The 18,790-nt window shown below is 38.7% G+C and overlaps 1 protein-coding gene across 1 annotated transcript in view; it reads right to left on the reverse strand.

Annotated features, from left to right (window-relative positions):
• Positions 1-18,790, reverse strand: part of CCDC175 (coiled-coil domain containing 175) — a 56,581-nt gene that overhangs the window by 16,932 nt on the left and 20,859 nt on the right. Inside the window, exons 8-14 of the mRNA XM_063090138.1 lie at positions 17,550-17,631; positions 12,137-12,273; positions 10,947-11,057; positions 7,558-7,629; positions 6,416-6,551; positions 5,725-5,856; positions 191-329 (exon numbers count right to left, since the gene is read on the reverse strand). Of these exons, the coding sequence (XP_062946208.1) occupies positions 191-329; positions 5,725-5,856; positions 6,416-6,551; positions 7,558-7,629; positions 10,947-11,057; positions 12,137-12,273; positions 17,550-17,631 (809 nt within the window). The remainder of the gene's footprint in view (positions 1-190; positions 330-5,724; positions 5,857-6,415; positions 6,552-7,557; positions 7,630-10,946; positions 11,058-12,136; positions 12,274-17,549; positions 17,632-18,790) is intronic.

Here is an 18,790-nt window from a genome sequence, read left to right on the forward strand (position 1 = left end):
AGATTGTGGTGTGGAGCAGAAGAGATTAGTAGATGAGGCAACAACTAGAGAATAGAGGGTTAAAGCTTATGGAAAAGCTGGACGAATTTCACCATTGACTGGTGATCGATAACAACTTGCCTTGCGTTAGGAGACGACAGAGAAATCCTTACCTGGGATGGGACTTAATTACTAAACGCTTCATATGTACCTGTAACAATGTTACTGAGCTCTTGTAACTTTCTACATTTTTCTCTGTACTCTTCTTCTGCCACCTGAAGTTGTGGAAGACACTCGTCTAGTTCTTCTTCCTTTTCTTTGTTAATTTGTTTTTCCTTAACAAACTTTTCCTTGAAAGAAAATAAGGCTAATTGAGAAGTGTGACTTTAGAGAATTTACACAACAATTTAGAGTACAATATAAATTCTTCGAGGAGGAGAGTTCTGTCTGTATTGATCTTCTATCCTGAGGTGCACAGAAAGGAACCTGGCACATACTAAGTGTTTAGTAAATATTTGATGGCTGACTCACAAACTCTCTGGCAATCTATAAAGTGAGGAGCTTAGATTAAATTGAGTCTCCAGAGATCCTTCAGTTCTATCTCACTACTGATATATTTCTATTAATGCTATTATACACCCAGCCCAAAAACAAATCTGAGAAAATTTCCTTTGGTCATATTTTACAAAACAAAAAACAAAAAACCCCCAGCAAAACAGAGTACACAAGCTCTGAGAAATGTGGAAGTAAGCAAAAACTTGGAGGAGATAGAAATAATTGAATATAATATTACAATAAATGGGTAAAAAGTGCCCAAAGCAAAACATGAAGATGCCTGCCAAATTGTGCAAACTCAGGTTTTATTTAGTTTCAAATGGAATAATAGTTGAACCTCTTTTAGAAAAGTAGGATAGATTAAAATGGCAACCAAGGCAGAGACAGCCAGCTAACACTTTATACCCATTCTCTCCTCCTTTAGTGTCCGGACTCCTGAGTTTCAGCTGAGGGTGGTTTCTTGGCTTCCTTTGCAGGTGGGTGTGACCAAAGAGTTTATGAGAAGTCGTGTGTGCTCCTTCTGGCTCTGTCCCTGCAATAGGAATGGCATGTCCTTTCCTGGCCCCTTTCCTCCTTGCCCTGACTGGAAGAGGATGAAAATGGAAGCCACCACCTGGACCCACAGACATTACCTTCATGCTGAGGAAGGCAGGGCCACCCTACCAGCCCTGGACCCTTTACCTTCGGTCTGCAAGGGAAAGAGAAGTAAACGTCTCTCCTGCTGCAATGACCATTTTAGGGCATCTTCTCATCTAGACATTCAGACTTGTAAGATTTGACTAGGCCATGCTTGATTCAGTTAACTCTCAAAACTTTTATTCTTAATTTTCATTTTTATCCAAGTTGTATGTGCACATAATTTGAAGGAAATGCTGTGTTCTAGTGGGTAAATGCCAGGCCTGCTTCCCCAGTGGGAGGTGTCCTCAAAACACAGCTGACCAGAGGCTAGTTTCCTTTGAACCTACCAAAGCGATTACTCAGCTGCAAGAGAAAGAGACCCAATTGGGTGGGCCCGGTAGCCTCCCTGGCTCAGAAGCCCCATGTTCATATAGGAAACACTATCTCTTGGGCATACCTTCCAGGTCCCTGAAAGGGACATACATGCTTAAAAGTCACCAAACCCAGGGAATGTCAATGCCATGGTTTCCCACTGGTTGTTTTCCCAGCCAAGACACAGTACACCAATCAGGGGTCGTTCTCATACAAGCAATGTTGCTTGATATTACAGCTCATATTCCACTTTTCAGGAATAGCCAGAAAGCTCCTGAGGTCAATTTCCCAATAAAGGAGGAGAGAGTGTCGTTAACCCTTTACTACACATCTTGCTTATATCCACTGTATCTTGGCATCTCTTTGATAAAGCAGCTCCCATCTTAATCAATACACTGATATTCTAGCCTGATATGTCCCCTCCCAAATTGCCATTAGAATCCTTATGAATGAATACAGAAAGACAAAAACAACATAATTTTAAAATATCATAATGCAGAAGCAGGAGTAAATTTCTCCAGACTGTAGCAATAGAGCAGATTAAAAAACTCAATTCTTTATCCATATTCTACATTCTCTAAAAAGGACAGCCTGGAGATACAAGTACGTATGCGAGTGCATTAATTCATTCCCATTGCCTGCACGTGACTTTTAGGCTGCCAGCGCTGCCCCAGCAAGAAACCATGCTCTTGTTTTAGGCTTTGAATGAGAGTGTGGAGTAACAGTTGCAGTGCAACTCAGGCAAGTTGTTGCTTGTCTGTGGGCTTAGGTTGTTGGAGTGAGGCAGCCAGTCTTCAGATCCTTCTAGTCTTCAGATCCTTCCAGACCCTTCCTCAGTATCTCTGATTCCTGAGCCACATGAGCGATGTGCATGTTTAGCTCAGTGAGGATGGGCATCAGCTTCTGCTACAGGTCCCCCACCTTCCTGAAGTTGGAGCCTTGGAAGGGAGAGAGACCTATGCATGTTCTAGTCCATGCTTGTGGGTTCCAGCTCATTGTGCTAATCCTTGCTTTCATCCATTTCCTGTCCATCTTTCCTTCCCAGGTGCCTACCCCGCTGACTTCCACTCCCAGCCTCACTAGACTGTGCAACCCGCTCCTACAACTGCAGAAGGTCCAATCCTATAATAACCCCCTTTTCTGGTGGCTCTGCTTCTCTGATGGAATCCTGCCAGTCACGGGGCTGTAGAACCCAGCAGACCCAGTGGTGTTCAGCATGTCCTTGCTAGATCAGAATGACATATAAAACTTGTGGCAAGCTCTGATAGGAGAATTACAGGGGAAGCCCCTGGTTATCAGAGCCAAGTCTATGGAAAAGTCAGTCTCAGCACTGCCCAGGAGACTACACCTCCCAACATTGGGAAGTTTATATTCTGAACCAGTGATTAATTAATACTCAGGGCTGTTTTCCTTAGAATTTATGGGTCAGAGATGCAAGTGGTAGCAGGACTTCCCACTGTTCAATGTAATGATATTGCTTTCCCTCCCTGCGACTTTGTGGGACTTTGCAGGCTTTTGGTTTACAGATCTTACTACTGGAGAGACGAATGATTCCACCAAGTGTACAACAGGGGCTCTGTAAGCCAAAATCTGAAATCGCTTCCTTTCCATTTGGGGCTCCTTGTGCCACTGAATCAAAAGCAGAAATGGGATTATGATGTGCCGATGGTTATTGTTGATGATTATTATGGGGAAATGGGATTATTGCTCTATGATAATGGTGCTCAGATCGCCCTCAGACCGTGCCTCTGTGTGACTTAGGCGTGGATGGATACAGCCGTCAGCGAGTACCCAGCCTGACAAACAATGCAGGCTGGAGATCTGTCTGCAGTGGTTTTGCAGTTGATTTTCTTGAGTTTTTGCAATCTGCCAATCTTCTCAACTGCAAAAATCTTATGCTTCTGTTTTACTTATCTTGCCTAATTGCATTGTATAAGCCTGAGTACAATATTTAGTAGGATCCTTATTCCTTACCTTATTTGTGAGTTGAAGGGGATTGCCCCCACTGTTTTACCAGTCATTTGATGGTCAGCTCTGTCGGCAGTATTGTCAAACAGTGCCTGGGAGGCTGTGCACTTCTTACCAGCTCTTCAGTTACCATCTGGTTCAAGCTGCCTTCATTCTTGGCTTGGGTTATTGCTATAGTTTCCTGATTGGTCTTCCTGCATCCACCCGTGCTTTCCTAAATTCTACCAACAAAGCCAGATTATTTCAGCCTCCCACTCAGAACTCACCAATGGCCTCCCAGCCTCGGCAGAGCAAAGGACAAAGTACTTACAATGACCTGTATGGGTATGGCAGAGACACTCCACTTGGACTTCTCCTCCAGTAAGGACTCACCGCCCTGTCGTGAGGAGGGTGGTTAGCTGACACCTCCAGTGGCTGGCTTCTTCAGGCCTCACCTCAGCTATCTAGCCAATGCCATGCTCTCCTGGGGGCGGCCCCCACTCAGTGGCTGAGCATGGAGGTGGTACAAGGGTGCAGCCATTTCTGCCCAAGTCAGGGCTCTTCTCATGGGCAATCCTTTCCCTGGAGCTCCCCAGAGAGAGTTTGTCAGGTTATGCAATGGCCTGAAGGCTTCCCCTGCCCCTCCTTTCACAGCTATCACTCCCTAATAAACCTTTGCACTCCCAATTTCATCTCAGCATCCACTTCCTGGTGATGACTCCCTACCACCTCTATACTCACTTATCTCTCATCCAGCAACACCACCTGGGACGGGGCTGCCTCAGGACCTCTGTGCTCAGCACGCCCTCTGCCTGGAGCCACTGCTTCTTGCAGATACCTGCACACCTGCTCACAGCCTTCAGGATGGACCTTTCTCTGACTACCCTATTTACAAGGGCGCACAGACCACATCACAGACACCCATCCTGCCCCACTTCCCTGCTTGATTTTCTCTCTAGCATTTATTGCCATCCAATATACCACATGTTCTACTTTATTTTCAGTCTTCCTTCTTCACTAGAACATAAGCCCATAATGGCAGACCTTTTTGTCTGTTTTTCAGCGTCTAGAAGGATCCAGGCACACAGACATTCTACAACCCACGGAGAAACGCTTTCCACCCTGACTCTTCTCCCTCCCGCTGCTTCTAATTCTGTAGGAATCTGTGCTGGTCTTTCTTTCCCTTGCTTGTCCTCCAAGCTCTGCCAGTTTTGATTTCACTCTTCTTGTTTTCTGGCCATCACCTTCTGATATCTCTTTCCTGAGTTCCTCTATTTCTATATTGAAGATCTTCCTAAATTTGTAGAGAAATGTCCATCGCACAGCACTGTTTTTCTGAGTGCTCTTCATTAGTTGGAAAGTTTTGTCTCCCTATTCACTTGTTTTTCTCATAGTACTTTTGTATGGAAGATGTGTCCACTTCTTTTTTGTTATTCACATTGGAAAGAATTGGCCGTTCTTGGGCCACATATCTGCAGAGGGTTTCCACAGGATGTGGCAGAAGGGGATGGGGTGGGGGCACTGGGCTTAGATTCCAAACTTTGAAATTTAAGGGTTCACTAATTCCTTACTATAGGAAGGAATGTTGCCTTCAAATAAAGCCCTCTTGGTGTAGCCAAGACTCCTTCTTCCTCTTCAAACTTTTTCGAGCCCAGGAAGACTTCTACCACCTCCAGCTGGTCTACCAGTGGCTGCCTCCAAAAAAACATGCCCTTACCTTTCAAGGTAATATCATCACCTGGAAAGGACATTTTTCATTGTTTTTCTGCAGACCTTCTCCCACTGGGCCCCTGGGTACTGTCAGTGACTTTTCTCTCCACCTCCCTCAGCATCCATGCCCTATTCTATCCCAGGTTGGCTTTTGGGAGTTCCACAGTGAGTACAATACCCGTTTCTAAAGGAAGATTCCTGAGATTGACTTTACTTGTCTCCGTCGCCCTGCCTAACTCTCCACAGCTATTCCTGTGCTAGTTCCAAATGGCTTCCTGCACAGCGCCGCCGGTCTCTGAGGCTTTGCAAGCAGTTCTGCATAATTTGAAGCATGTGTTGTTTTTTTTTTTACTGAAAAAATATTTCTTGTTGTTCTATTTCTTTTTCAGGAAAAAAAGATGAACGATTCAGAATGAAATTGTAACCTCATTCATACTAGAATATTTATTTTACAAATAACTGATTAGAATAGCATAAAATATTGTTCTCTCTCCCCCTCATGTAATCACCCAAAATTATTCTCAGATGTAAAATAAAATTTACCTCATACTTGCTTAACTCCTTCATTAACCATTTTTCTTTGATAACAAATTCCTCCTCCTCTTCTTTTAATTCTACTGTAAGGTTTTCAGTCTGTGCCACAAATTCATTGATTTCCTTTTCTCTAAAACTGGTCTAATTGAAGAAAAATAAGGATTTGTTATTTCTCCTATAGCGGTCAGCCTTACATTTTCAAACAGCCAGGAAAATTAATGTCTCTTTGCATGAGACTTGACTCTGATTTCAGTTTATATATTTCTCAGTAACCAATGAGAGGAATTTTTTTTTCCCCTCCAGAAATTAAGCTCTTCACGGAACAATGTCTATAAATGTGTGAGGAACAGGAGGAGTGGGGGATGGTGGGTGAGCAGAGGGTAAATACAGGAGCTAAATAAATGATGCTTGGGCTCAGGGTTTTAGAGATAGTTCCTATAAAAACTAACCTCAAATAAATTTCTTATTATATACTTTGAAAGCATATTCTGGAGAGAATTCCTACTACATTTGCTAAATCTCTCTAGTTAATACACAGCAAAGGAATATATATTTTAAGAAAGTTAAATAATTCATTCTAAGCACGGAGTCAGCAGAAAGGAAAATACCTTTTAATAAGATAAGATTTAATTACATATTATAGGAGAATTACTGATACGCAATGGAGGGAACTAATTCTAAGTTCCTTGCATTTTCTTACCTCTTCAAGTAATTCAATTCGTCTAATTTCTGCACCCTCAATTTTTTCTACAACTTCTTTTATTTCAGCCTTTATCTTGGCTAACCAACGTGCATGCTTTTTTCTCAAACAAGCTGCTTTCCACTGAGTTATAATGCTAGAGATTAGAGCAAAAAAATTATCATGAATTGGCATAGCAGTTTACCAGAAAGATGAAGGAATTCAAAGCAAAACAAGTCCTGCTATGACTGCATGAAATTGTTTGTGCTGTTAAGTGAAGCAGGCAATGCACGTTAACTGAAAACCTCAGACAAAGCATGAACTGCCTCAGTGCTGTCTCTGCAAGTTGCTTGAGAATGAGAGATTGTGCCTGTACATTCAATGGAACAGTGGAATAACCTCAGTGGGCAGCTCACCTCCTTTCTAGGTAAAGGGCAGAATGGGGACGGCTCAGGGGCAGGAGAAAAAAGAAGAGGCCCAGGCAGAGACATAGTAGAATTACCTAAAGTGCTAATAAGAGATTTCAAGCTTCTGTGATGTCAAATTTTTCTCTGCACCACAATATAAAAAAGCTACATATTTGAAAAATAGTAAAATCGTGCAACTGGAGTCTTACAAATAACATTACTAACAATAAGAACAGCAATACAACCAAGTATTAGCACGCACTTTCTAGGTGCATTGATCTAAATATTTACATCTCACTTACATTCACAACTTCATAAGGTGGGTGCTACTACCATTCCCCACTTTATAGGGATGGGAGTGAAGAGAAGTTGTTAAATAACTTAGCCTCGGTCAGAGCCAGTACTGGCAAAGCAACTCAAGTGGTGCATCTATGGAGCCTGTGGTCTTAGCCACTGTCCTCTGTCACTACAGGTACCACCTCCCCGACTGGCTCGCACAGAAGCCTGGATGAGCAACAGGCATTGCACAGATCCTGGCAATTTTACTTTTTGGCGACTCCACTCAACTGAAAGGAAAACTTTGGTTCTGTTCAATGCTAAAAAATCAAATTAATAAACACATCTAAATTCGAGAGAACTCACACACAATATAATTTAGGAAAATCATTCCCTCAGGCTCTAGGAAACAAGTACTCTGCGCTGTTCATGAAGATAACATCTATTACTGATAACACAAACTTTTTTTTTTTTTTTTACCATCTCTGACTTTCTCTTTCCAGGTTATCACTCAGGATTCTTATTTGTTTCTGATATACTTCCTTCGTTGCTCTAAAAACAAAGAAAATATATTGGATTTTGCATTTGTGGGAACTGTTAGAATATACAAGAGACTCTTTATATATTATTCTTATGCTCATTAAGGTTACAGTCTAATTGAGAGACAGAACAAACCTGTGAAACAACTAAGGAGTTTAGTGGCAGACTGATAGAAAGACAATTACAATTCTGTGTCAGTGCAAATCGATTTCTGCAAGCATTGAGGTGGGTGTCCAAGGACAGAGGAGAAGAGATTCTGGGGAGGCAGCTGAGGAGAGGTTACTGGAGGTTAATGGTTAATAGAGAGAGCAATGTGGATTATCAGAATGCAGGTGCCACCTTACCAAGGAAAGGATGTAATCATTTGCAAAGACACAGAGGAAAGTCAGGACCCTGTTATGACATAAGGCAGGCTTGCTGCATGCTGAGGATATGACACAGGAAGAATTAAGGTCAACAAAGTGTTGAGGAACTCTGGATTCTAGACTGAGTACTAACTAATTTGGTACGATATATAATTCAGAAAGCCAGCATAGATTGTAGAACTGGGGAAAAATAGTAATTAAGGTTGGAAGATTTTCTTGTGCTAGGATGGATAGAAACGCAAAAATTCTAACATAGGTATCAGAAGTCTTTATTTTTACTCCCTTTTTCTTGTCTGTTGAGTGCTTCACACACAGAAATGAATTGAAAGCCACGTAAGTAAAATGCTACTTCATGTTTTTTGAAAGATAGAAATATTCATAAATGAAACTCACGATATAAAATGCTGTAAAATAAATTTCTGAAGGCTAGAAATATTCATAAATAAAACAGAATATGAAGCACTGTTAAATAAACTAGAAACACAACTGTGCTCATGTTTCTTTCCCTATTTGGAATCAGAGAATGGGCTCTCAATTTCCTATAAAAATAAATCTAATATCCTCCCCTGGATCTCTAAGGTTCATCACGATCTGCCCCAACCTTATTTATTTTGTTTATTTACATATTTGACATAATCCACAAAGGACTTGAGCCAGTTTAAAATAAAGCAAAAATAAAAAATCCTAATGGATAACAATATTGGATCACAAATTTGGCTCTGACATTACAATGGATTATGATTGAAAATAATTGAATAATTTGCATTGTTCATGAGGAAAATAAAATCTGATTAACCCAATCCATTATCCTGCTCTTTCACAGGCACAAGTCTGTAGTTTCCTTTCTGACACTGACACAATGAGAATTAACAATATAGGGACAACCATCCAAAGAACCTACATTTTCTGTCATGTTCCAAATTTCTGTTGATATGTGCTCAAATTTTCATCACCATCTCTCTTAGTTCTAAGAGCTGGCCTCTTCACTGTCCTATATTCAAGTCACATATCTCCCTGTGTGGTATCATTCCCCCATTTGATGAGCAAACAGAAAAGTCTGACTTGCTTGTCTTGTTCAAGTTTTAAGTCCTTACATAACAAAGAAGGACTCCTTGATTTGACTGTCTTACATCCCTCTCTGATAGTTTCTTATAATTCACACTCTATTTTTCACAGCCACACATGGTTCATGAATTATTTCAGGTGTAGTAATCCTGTTTATTTGCCCAACTGAACTATAAAAGGCTCTATGCCGAGTGTTAGTGGGAAGGTATAATGGTATAATACTTAAGAAAACTAGGTACCCTTTGATCTAGTAATTCAACTTTTAGGACTTTATCATGAAGAAATAGTCACATAGGTGAACAGAGGTATGTTTAAGGATGTTAACTTCAACAATTGTTTTTAATATAGGGAACAGAAAAAAAAAAAAAACCCAAATGTCCATCAACAGAGTGCTGGTTAAATAAAGTATAGCATAATCTGTAAAAGGAAAATATGCAGTTGGAGAATAGAATGAGGAAAGATGGTCCATATATATGATTTTTTAAATCTTTATTTTGAAATAGTTTCAAACTCAATCACTAAATGTAAAAAATAGTACAAAGAATTCACATATACCCTTCATCGACTTCTCCAAATGTCACCATTTTATCATATTTGTTTTATCATTTTCCTAGAAATAATTTTAAGTGGAAAAATCCAATTATAGAAGAGTGCAATCCAGTTTTTATATACACAAACACACACAAATATACATATATATTTGAGAGCATGTACAGGGGTACTTCAGAAAGTTCATGCAAAAATTTGTATTATCTTTCAGTTCTATTTTTCCATGAACTTTTTGAAGTAACTTTGTAGAGCCAACTGTTAACAGTGATTATCTCTGTGGAGAGATGGAGAGATTAGGGTAACTTTTACTCTCTAAGCTACACATTTCTAGATTTGAATTTTAAAATCAAGTACAGGCATTGCTTTTTAAATCAGAAAAATTAAAATGATGTAGAATGACAAAAATAAGCATCATAGGGGGTCAGTGTTGTGATAATATTCAGACACATTCTTGTCATTGGACCCCTTCAACTGGCCCATTCCTCATGTCCAATAGCTTCCATAGAATTCAGAAGCTGTTTATCCATTCAATAAAAATTTCAGTGATAATGACTTTTCCATGAAACAGAGAAAATTAATTATAAACTTCCTTTTCTGTAATATATTAGAAATTGACATGGATTTATTGTTACTGTTGATTTAAAAATAAATGCAGAGAGAAATACAGATTAAAAATTTCAAAGGCCACCACAGGAAGTGCCCTGGGCTCCCAAGCTGGGCCGGTGTGGGGCTGAGAGCTTCAGCCACACCCCTCTGACATCTGCACCCAGCTCAGCAATGACCAAGCCACCACTAGAAGCCCCCTGGTCTCCCATGCAGGAATGAGGGGGGTCCCACAGGCCTCAACCATGCCCCGCCTCCTTCCTCCTTCTCTCAACCTATTTCCTTCCCCTTTCCTCTGGCCCCTTCCCCCTCCAACTGCTCCACAACATCTTAGAATGTAAAAAATATATATTAGTAAATACATAAATTTTAAAAACTAAAATAAAATAAAATAAAGTCAGTCCTCTGCCTTATTCCTTTCTTCTAACCTGCCTTTCAGAGGAAATTACTTAACAGTTTGATGTATGTTGTTTTAAACTGCCCTCTTTATGTTTATTCAAACTATACAAGTATACACAGTTTTAAAATAGGATCTTAATGTATTTATGATTCCACAATTTTCTATTCTACTTTAAAGTATTTGTCATTTTTCTAAGTCAGTCTTCTTCTCAACATCTTCACAGATTAGATGAATGTCCTATACTTTATTTGCACACTCTGCCATTGAAGGACATGTAAGCTGTTTTCAATATTTAATAAATACAAAAATCCTGCCTAAAAAAAAAATTTCAAAGGCAACAAACATACCGATGAAGATCGTAAAGCATGGTGAATCCCTCTTCCATATTTTTGATGTCTACTTTTCTTTGTGATAGCAAGTTTTCTTTCTCAGTAATAAATATCAGTTGTCTCTGATTTCTGCCATAAAAAAAAACATAGTTATCATTTGTTGAAGGTAGAAATAATCACTTTTAAAGTCTAAGTATGAGAAAATATGTAAACCCAAATAAAAATTTAAAAGGTAGTTTGGAAAGTTCAGATTATGAACTATTTAATAAATTAGTAAAAATAGACACAAAGTCTTTTTGCTAGTGGTGGCTAAATCTAAAGTTATACATAGTATTTTCACAAAATTTGTGAAAATTCTCAAGCCACTGAAAGAATATTGACTGCAATAGTAGCTACAAAACAACAACAAGAACAGTTCTGCAATACTCCATTTCTCTGAGTGGGTGTGTCTCTCCTAACGCATTTATCAATTCTGTCACGTTCTCCTATGAAAGGTGAGAGTCAGCCAGACCAACTGTGAATACTGGCTCTACCTTTTAATAACAGTTGAATTTGGACAAGAAACTTCACCTGTGGGATAAGCTTCAGTTTCACCATCTGTAAGATGGGATTAAAAGACCTACCTCACTAGATGGAAGAATGAAATAAAATGTAAAGAGCTCAACCCTGTGTGTGGACTGATGAGGCATTTTTAAGAAGTAGTTCTTTTTGTCTCAGTTTGCAGGAGAGAATAATGAGGCTCAGATAAGTCTATGGTTTTGTTCAAATGCTCAGACATGGATAGGAACCAGCCTGCAATAGAAAGTATTTTATCTAAGTGACTCATGTCTTTCCAAACTGCTATGAACTGCATTGTATTGTCCATTGTGCCCCGTCTCCCCACTCTAGAATTTATATGCTGAAACTCTAACCCCCAAAGTGAGGAAGAGATAAAGAGATCAGGGTAAGTTTTACTCTCTAAATTACACATTTCTATGTTTGGATTTAAAAATTAGGTATAGGCATTACTTTTAAAATTAGTGTTATTTAGTATTACAGAGGCAGATTGGGGGCGTGTTTATTTATTATTGGGTAAAGAATATTTCATTGTTGTCAGCAGATTTTAAAACTAGGAAAATCTTCTTAGGAGAGTCACATTTTGATAGTAAGGAAAGCACCCCATAACTATAGCATGTTGATTCACATACGGATCACGGGTAGAAACATACTCATCATAGACCTTCTGTTTCTGCAAAAAACCTTTATCCTCCTCATTTAAGACAATCTTATATTGTCTGAGAAGAGTATTCATTTTCTCTCGTAGATCTCTGTTTTCTAAACGAGCTTTGTGTAGTTCTTCAGCCAGCTAGAGAAAAACAAAGGGCTTGAATGAATGAACTTGTTTCACAGTCCTTTTGGAGGAGATTGGCATCAAAAGGACAGCTCTCCAGAGCACGGGGTATATTGCTTAGCACACAACCAATATGCCATGAATGTCAAGTGATTTAATTCTATAGCATATACAAGTGTACTTCAAAAAGTTCACGGAAAAATAGAACTGAAAGATAATACAAAACTTTCCATGACTTTTTGAAGTACCCTCATATGCAATTGTACATTTTGAGCCTCTTAAGTTATGACAAAAGCATAGAAAGGTATAATTTAAAACCATAGAGTAATCATTCATGTTGAAATAAGAAATGGGATTAATAAGCTGTGATCAGTCAGCAACATCTGTATGTCCTTTTCCCAAGATGTGAACCATACTTGGGGGAAAAATGCAACATTCATAGAAGCTTTTGCTCAAAACCTCTTTGACTACATATTATGATTGTTTCTTGTTAAATATTTCTATTTGAGGACAAAAAATAGTACCCATTAGTGTTTTGCATGAGGTAAAAATTTTGTGCTTGAATGTCTCTATTGAATTGCTTCAAATGAGGTAAGAAAGTTAGATTTAGAAGGAATGGAGGCCTGGGTAGTTCAAAATAACCTTCTGGCTGAGGACCACTAAAATGGCTTAATGAAAAAAATCTTAAAAGCATTAAAGAACTAGAAAACTGGAACAAGACAAGGATGCCTACTGTTACCACTTTTATTCAACATACTACTGGAAGTGCTAGCCAGAGCAATTAAGCGGGAGAAAGAAATAAAGGGCATCCAAATTGGAAAGTTGGAAGTCAAGTTTTTCCTGTTTGCAGATGACATGATTGTATGTGGAGAGAAATCTAAAGAGTCTACCAAAAAACTCCTAGATCTGATAAACAAATTCAGTAAAGTTGCAAGAAACAAAATCAGCATACAAAAATCAGTAGCATTTCTGCATACCACTGATGAACTTGCACAAAAATAAATCAAGAAAGCTATCCCACTTATAACAGTAACAACAAGAAATACCTAGGAATAAATTAGCACAAGGAGGTGAAATATTTGTGAAAGGAAATCTATAAAATATTGATTAAAAAAATTAAAGACAGAAAAATTGAAAGACATTCCATGCTCATGGATAGGAAGAATCAATATTACCAAAATGACTATACTACCTCAAGCAATATACAGATTCAATGCAATCTTCATCAAACTACCAATGACATACTTCACAGCAATAGAAAAAACAATTCAAAAACCTGTATAGAACAACAAAAGACCACAAATAGCCAAAGTAATCCTGAGCAAAAGGAACAAAGTGGAAAGCATTACACCCCTTGATTTCAAAATTATAGTAATCAAGGCAGCATGGTACTGGCATAAAACAGACACATTGACCAATGGAACAGAATAGAGTATTCAGAAATAAATCCACATACTTATAGCCAACTGATTTTTGACAAAGGAGCCAAGAACATACATTGGGGCAAGAACAATCTCTTAAATAAATAGTGCTAGAAAAATTAGAGATCTACATGCAGAAGAATGAAACAAACTAGACCCGTCTCTCACCATATACCAAAATCAACTCAAAATGGATTAAAGACATAAATGTAAGACCCTAAACTATAAAACTTCTAGAAGAAAATACATGAAAAACATTTCAGGACATAGGTCTGGGTAATGATTTTATGAATAAGACTTCTAAAGCACAGTCAACAAAAGCAAAACTAAACAAATGGGATTATATCAAACTAAAAAGCTCATGCATGTAAAAGAAACAATCGGCAGAGCAAAAAGACAACCCATAGAATGGGAGAAAATATTTAGCAAGCTGTGCATCTGACAAGGTAGAGAGCTAGGGCTGGTTCTGGAGCTCACAGACCCCTTAAGCCTGTTGTCCGGACTGGGTCACAAACCCTTCACATGCAGGTCTATGAGCTAGGTAAATGGAAAAAAGGTCTTTGGAGCTGTAGGTGAAGAAAGAGAAGTCTTTATTCAGCACACACATGTCTGAGAGCTAAGCAGTCCAAAGAGAAACTCAAAACTCAACTGCTACCAGCAAAGTCCAAAGAAAAATTGAGCAGCTGCCAGCAAAGTAAACATGCTCTATTTTTAGATGCAAGCTCTCTGCCAGCCAGCAGTCCAGGGCCGCTGCTCCACACAGCTCTTGAACACACAACAGCAACAAAACTGAAAAGGTACATTGGTGCTGATGTGCACTAACTCCACCCACACACACACAATTTGTTTACAAAGAATGTGTTGCACCACACCCAACCAGACCTTAGGACAGGGGGCCTGATTAAACTATTCCATTTTCCCAACACAAGGGATTAATATCCTGAATATACAAAGAACATAAACAACTCAATAGCAAAAAACCAAATAATCTGATTTAAAAATGGGAAAATGAGTTGAATAGATATTTCTCAAAAGTAAACATATAAATAGCCAACAGGTATATGAAAAAATGCTCAGCATCACTAATCATCAGAGAAATGCAAGTAATAACCACAATGAGATATCATCTCACTTGAGTTTGAATGGCTATCAAGAAAAAGACAGAAGATAACAAATGCTAACAAGGATGCAGAGAAAGGGGAACTCTTATACATTGTTGATGGGAATGTAAATTTATACAGCCATTATGGAAAACAGTAGGAGGTTTGTCAAACAACTACAGATAGAATTACCATACTATCTAGCAATTCCAGTACTGGGTATGTACCCAAAGGACAGGAAATCAACAAGTCAAAGGGACACTTGCCCTCCCATGTTTATCATGACTCTGTTTATAATAACCAAGATTTGGAACCAATCTAAATGTCCATCAACAGATGATTGGATAAAGAAAATGTAATATGCCCACACAATGGAATACCACTCATCCTTAAAAAAAAAAAAGAAGGAAATCCTGTCATTTGGACAACATGGATGAACCTGGGGGGCATTATGTTCAGTGAAATAATCCAGGCACAGAGAGACAAGTATTGTGTGATCTTACTTACATGTAGAATCTAAGAGTTGAACTCATAAAAGTAGAGAGGAGAATAATGGCTACCAGGGGCTGGGGATGGGGGGATTGGGAGAGATGTTGCGGCAGGGGGAGAGATAAAGTCAGAGTAGAGTTTAATGTCATGTTTGAACTTGCCTCCAATAACTCACAAGAATTACGATTGATTGGTTGCCACTAAGAGCTCACAGTTTCTACCCAAGTGGAAATAACAAATGGATTAGAGCCCTGCTTCCTTTGAAGTGATCACTCACTTGTACCCATGGAATTTGTCTGAGGGGTATGGATGGAAAGTGTAGTGGATTGAATTATGTCCCCCCAAAACTCCCTGAAGCTTGAATTGTGTCTCCCAAGTTTTATGTATTAGAAACTTGGCCCCCACTGTGACTGTTAAGAGGGTGGGAAATCCTATTATGGTAATTGAAAAGTAGGGCCTTGAAGAGGTGATTAGATTACAGGACCACACCATAGTGAATGGATTAAAAATGGTGGTCAGGGGCGTGGTTTGGAGGGCTTTAAAAGGAGAGCATAACGTGTCTGTCTCTCTCTCTGCTCTCTCTGCTTCCACTATCTTGCAATGTGAGGTCCCTGGGTCACTGTTGCCACCACTAGATGGACTTTGGACTTCCCAGCCTCAGAAACTATAAGCAATAAATTTCATTTTGTTTATAAATCACCCAGTTTCAAGTATTTTGTCATAAGCAACAGAAATGGACTAATACAGAAAGGAAACACCTCTACATCTGCCCTTTTGATTAAGTTAGCCATGCCAGTTTAGGGGTCCTAGTAGGCTGTTCAGATAATCATTCTGGCTGGAAAATGTGAAGCTATTATCTGAAGTTTGTCTAACAGCTCTTACAATTGAGATTAAATAGAATGAGGAAAAAAAAAAAAAAGACTTTTGCTTAAAAAATGAAAGGCAACTATAAAACCAAGCAAGCAAGCAAGCAACCAACCAACCAACCTGGTCTGGTTTGTCTTTCTTGCAACTGAAAGAATCAGAGTAGACCTAGTCCAGAGAGGAAGCCATCTCTAATGCTGATAGTCCATAAAACCCAAAATGGAAAAAAATTTAATTGGTACAAATCATTTTTTCTGGAAGGGAACTGCCTTTGATATCCCTGCTGAGCCCCAGGGCATGGCTGCAGGCTTCAGACAGAGGGGGATGTTATGCTTTGTAACAGAGGGAGAAGAATTTGAATGTGGGGTGGTTTATATTCTACAGCAAGAAGATGGATGAGGAACTGCGAGAGAAAGAAAAGGTGGTGAACAAGATGGCTTTGTGCTCTGCAATGGGATTCCTCCCATGACCACTCAAATTTCCAACAAAGTTTGCAATAGGTCGTGAAATCTTAGAGTTATTAAGTTTGTTTTGGAAACTAGTGAAAGGGTGAATTTTGCATCCTAGTTGATTTGAGGCAAAATAGAGACAGAGGGTGTAGGCAGAGGGTACCTGATGCTGCAAGTCCTGGACTATTGAAATCAAGTACAGTATGTGTACATTGGGGGTGGGAGGAGAGGATACCAAGGACACTTCTCCTTCAATGCAAGGGACAAGAAGAATTTCAGTTCTATCTGGTGTTCATGTGTATCTGTGTACATACATCAATAAATGGGGTCATATTATATATATATACTGTTTTAAAGTATAGCATTTGTCACTCAATAACATATTGTGAATAATAGTAAAACTTATTTAACAAAGGCCTTTTGGTTGGATTTGAATTGTATTCCCCACCCCTCCCAAATTTTTCACTATCCTAATGAATGCTTCACTAAATATATTGTGAATAATATTGGTTTACACCCATAATTATTTACTTATGATATGATATTTCTTTTAACCTAAGTTTAATAAATGTCTAGAGAATTTTTCTGGGGGCTAAATCTGACTCAAATACTTCTAAAAAATACTAATATTATGATGTGCAGAACAGGTTGCTATTCTTCGCAGGTTGAAGGTTATACTTTCCCTAAGTAATTCACACAGAAAATGTCCATTAACTATGGATATTCCTAAAGTAAAACTATCACACCAACATGAAAAATTACCAAAAAACAATTAATCTTCTTTGCTGTTTTATATATTTAAAGTACTTTGGGAGGAGATCAAATCTTTAAATCAATTTCCATGAATAATCATTATCAGTCAATGAAAAATCTACTTTTGAAAAATTTTACGTTTCTCACACGGATCTAAAATATTAACTAAAAAAAATCTAGTTATAATCTAAAAGTCATCATTTCTGTCTTCCTACCTGTTTTATCTTGTGCAGGAACTCATTTTTTTCCATATTAGATACATTATCCAGATTTTCCTTGTGATTTGTAAAAAACTGCCTATGAAAAATGGAATGCAAACAGATTCATATCAGAACATATTTTCCAGCAAAGCCATCTGTACTTATGACATCAGAAACTTCCAATCCCCATCTCCCTACACAATGTATTTATTTATATATTTATTAAAATAAACAAAAAATTTTACTCTTTTGATTTGACGAATTAATACCTCATTGCTTAAGAAGCAATTATTGAACACCTGCACTCTGCCAGATATGTTCTAGGTACTGGAGATACAAGTAGGCAAAATCCCTATCCTCATGGAAATTACATTCTAATGGAGTAGTCAGAATATAATAAGCAAGGTATCAAAAAATAAATACCATGTTGTAGATAGTGTTAAGTGCACCAAAGAACACAAAGTAGGGTGAAGGATAGAGAGATCCCGAGAACGAGAATAATATTCTAGATAGGGTGTCAGGGAAGACCTCTTTGGGATAACCTGTAAAAGACCCGAAAGATGAAGATCTGAAGGAAGAGCTTTACAGGCAGAAGGAATAGCAGGTAATAAGATCCAGTCAGGGACAGGAAAAAGCTTGGTGTTTTGAAGGAGTAAAATGAGGCTGAAGAGGTAGACAGGGACTACTAGATCATGTAAGATCTTGAGGGCAGGCTAGGAGTTCACAGTTTATTCTGAAGGGAACCAGAGGAGGATTTTGCAAGCAAAGGAGCAACATGAACTGATGGACATGCCTCTGGTTACTCTGTGGGGAGAGCCAACAGTGGAGAAAAACAGAGCATGTACTAGGCTTTGGTGGTGGTTCGGAAGAGATAACAGCAGCTTGGACTAAGGTTGTAGTGGTGGAGGTAAGAAATAGCTGTATTCAGGATATATTTTGAAAATGAAGGCAATAGGACATGGCTTTGGATTGAAGTTAGAGTTGGGTTAGCGTTAGGTAGTGAGGAAAACAGAAATGGTGGATGACTCTGGGCTTTTGGCTTTAAATGGTGGTGCGACTTTAGCTGATATGGAGGACTGTGGGAAGAGCTGTTTCAGGAAGATAAGAAATCAAGGGTTCTATTTAGGACAGGTTATGGGTGAGATATCTCATCGATATATTCCAAATGGAGAAGTCAAATAAGCTTTAGAGTACATGCATTTAGAGCTCAGGGTATATAAATTTGGGAGTCATCAGGTACAGAAAGTACTTAAAGC

Source organism: Cynocephalus volans, chromosome 3 (assembly GCF_027409185.1).
Source record: "Cynocephalus volans isolate mCynVol1 chromosome 3, mCynVol1.pri, whole genome shotgun sequence".
Lineage (NCBI taxonomy): Eukaryota > Metazoa > Chordata > Mammalia > Dermoptera > Cynocephalidae > Cynocephalus > Cynocephalus volans.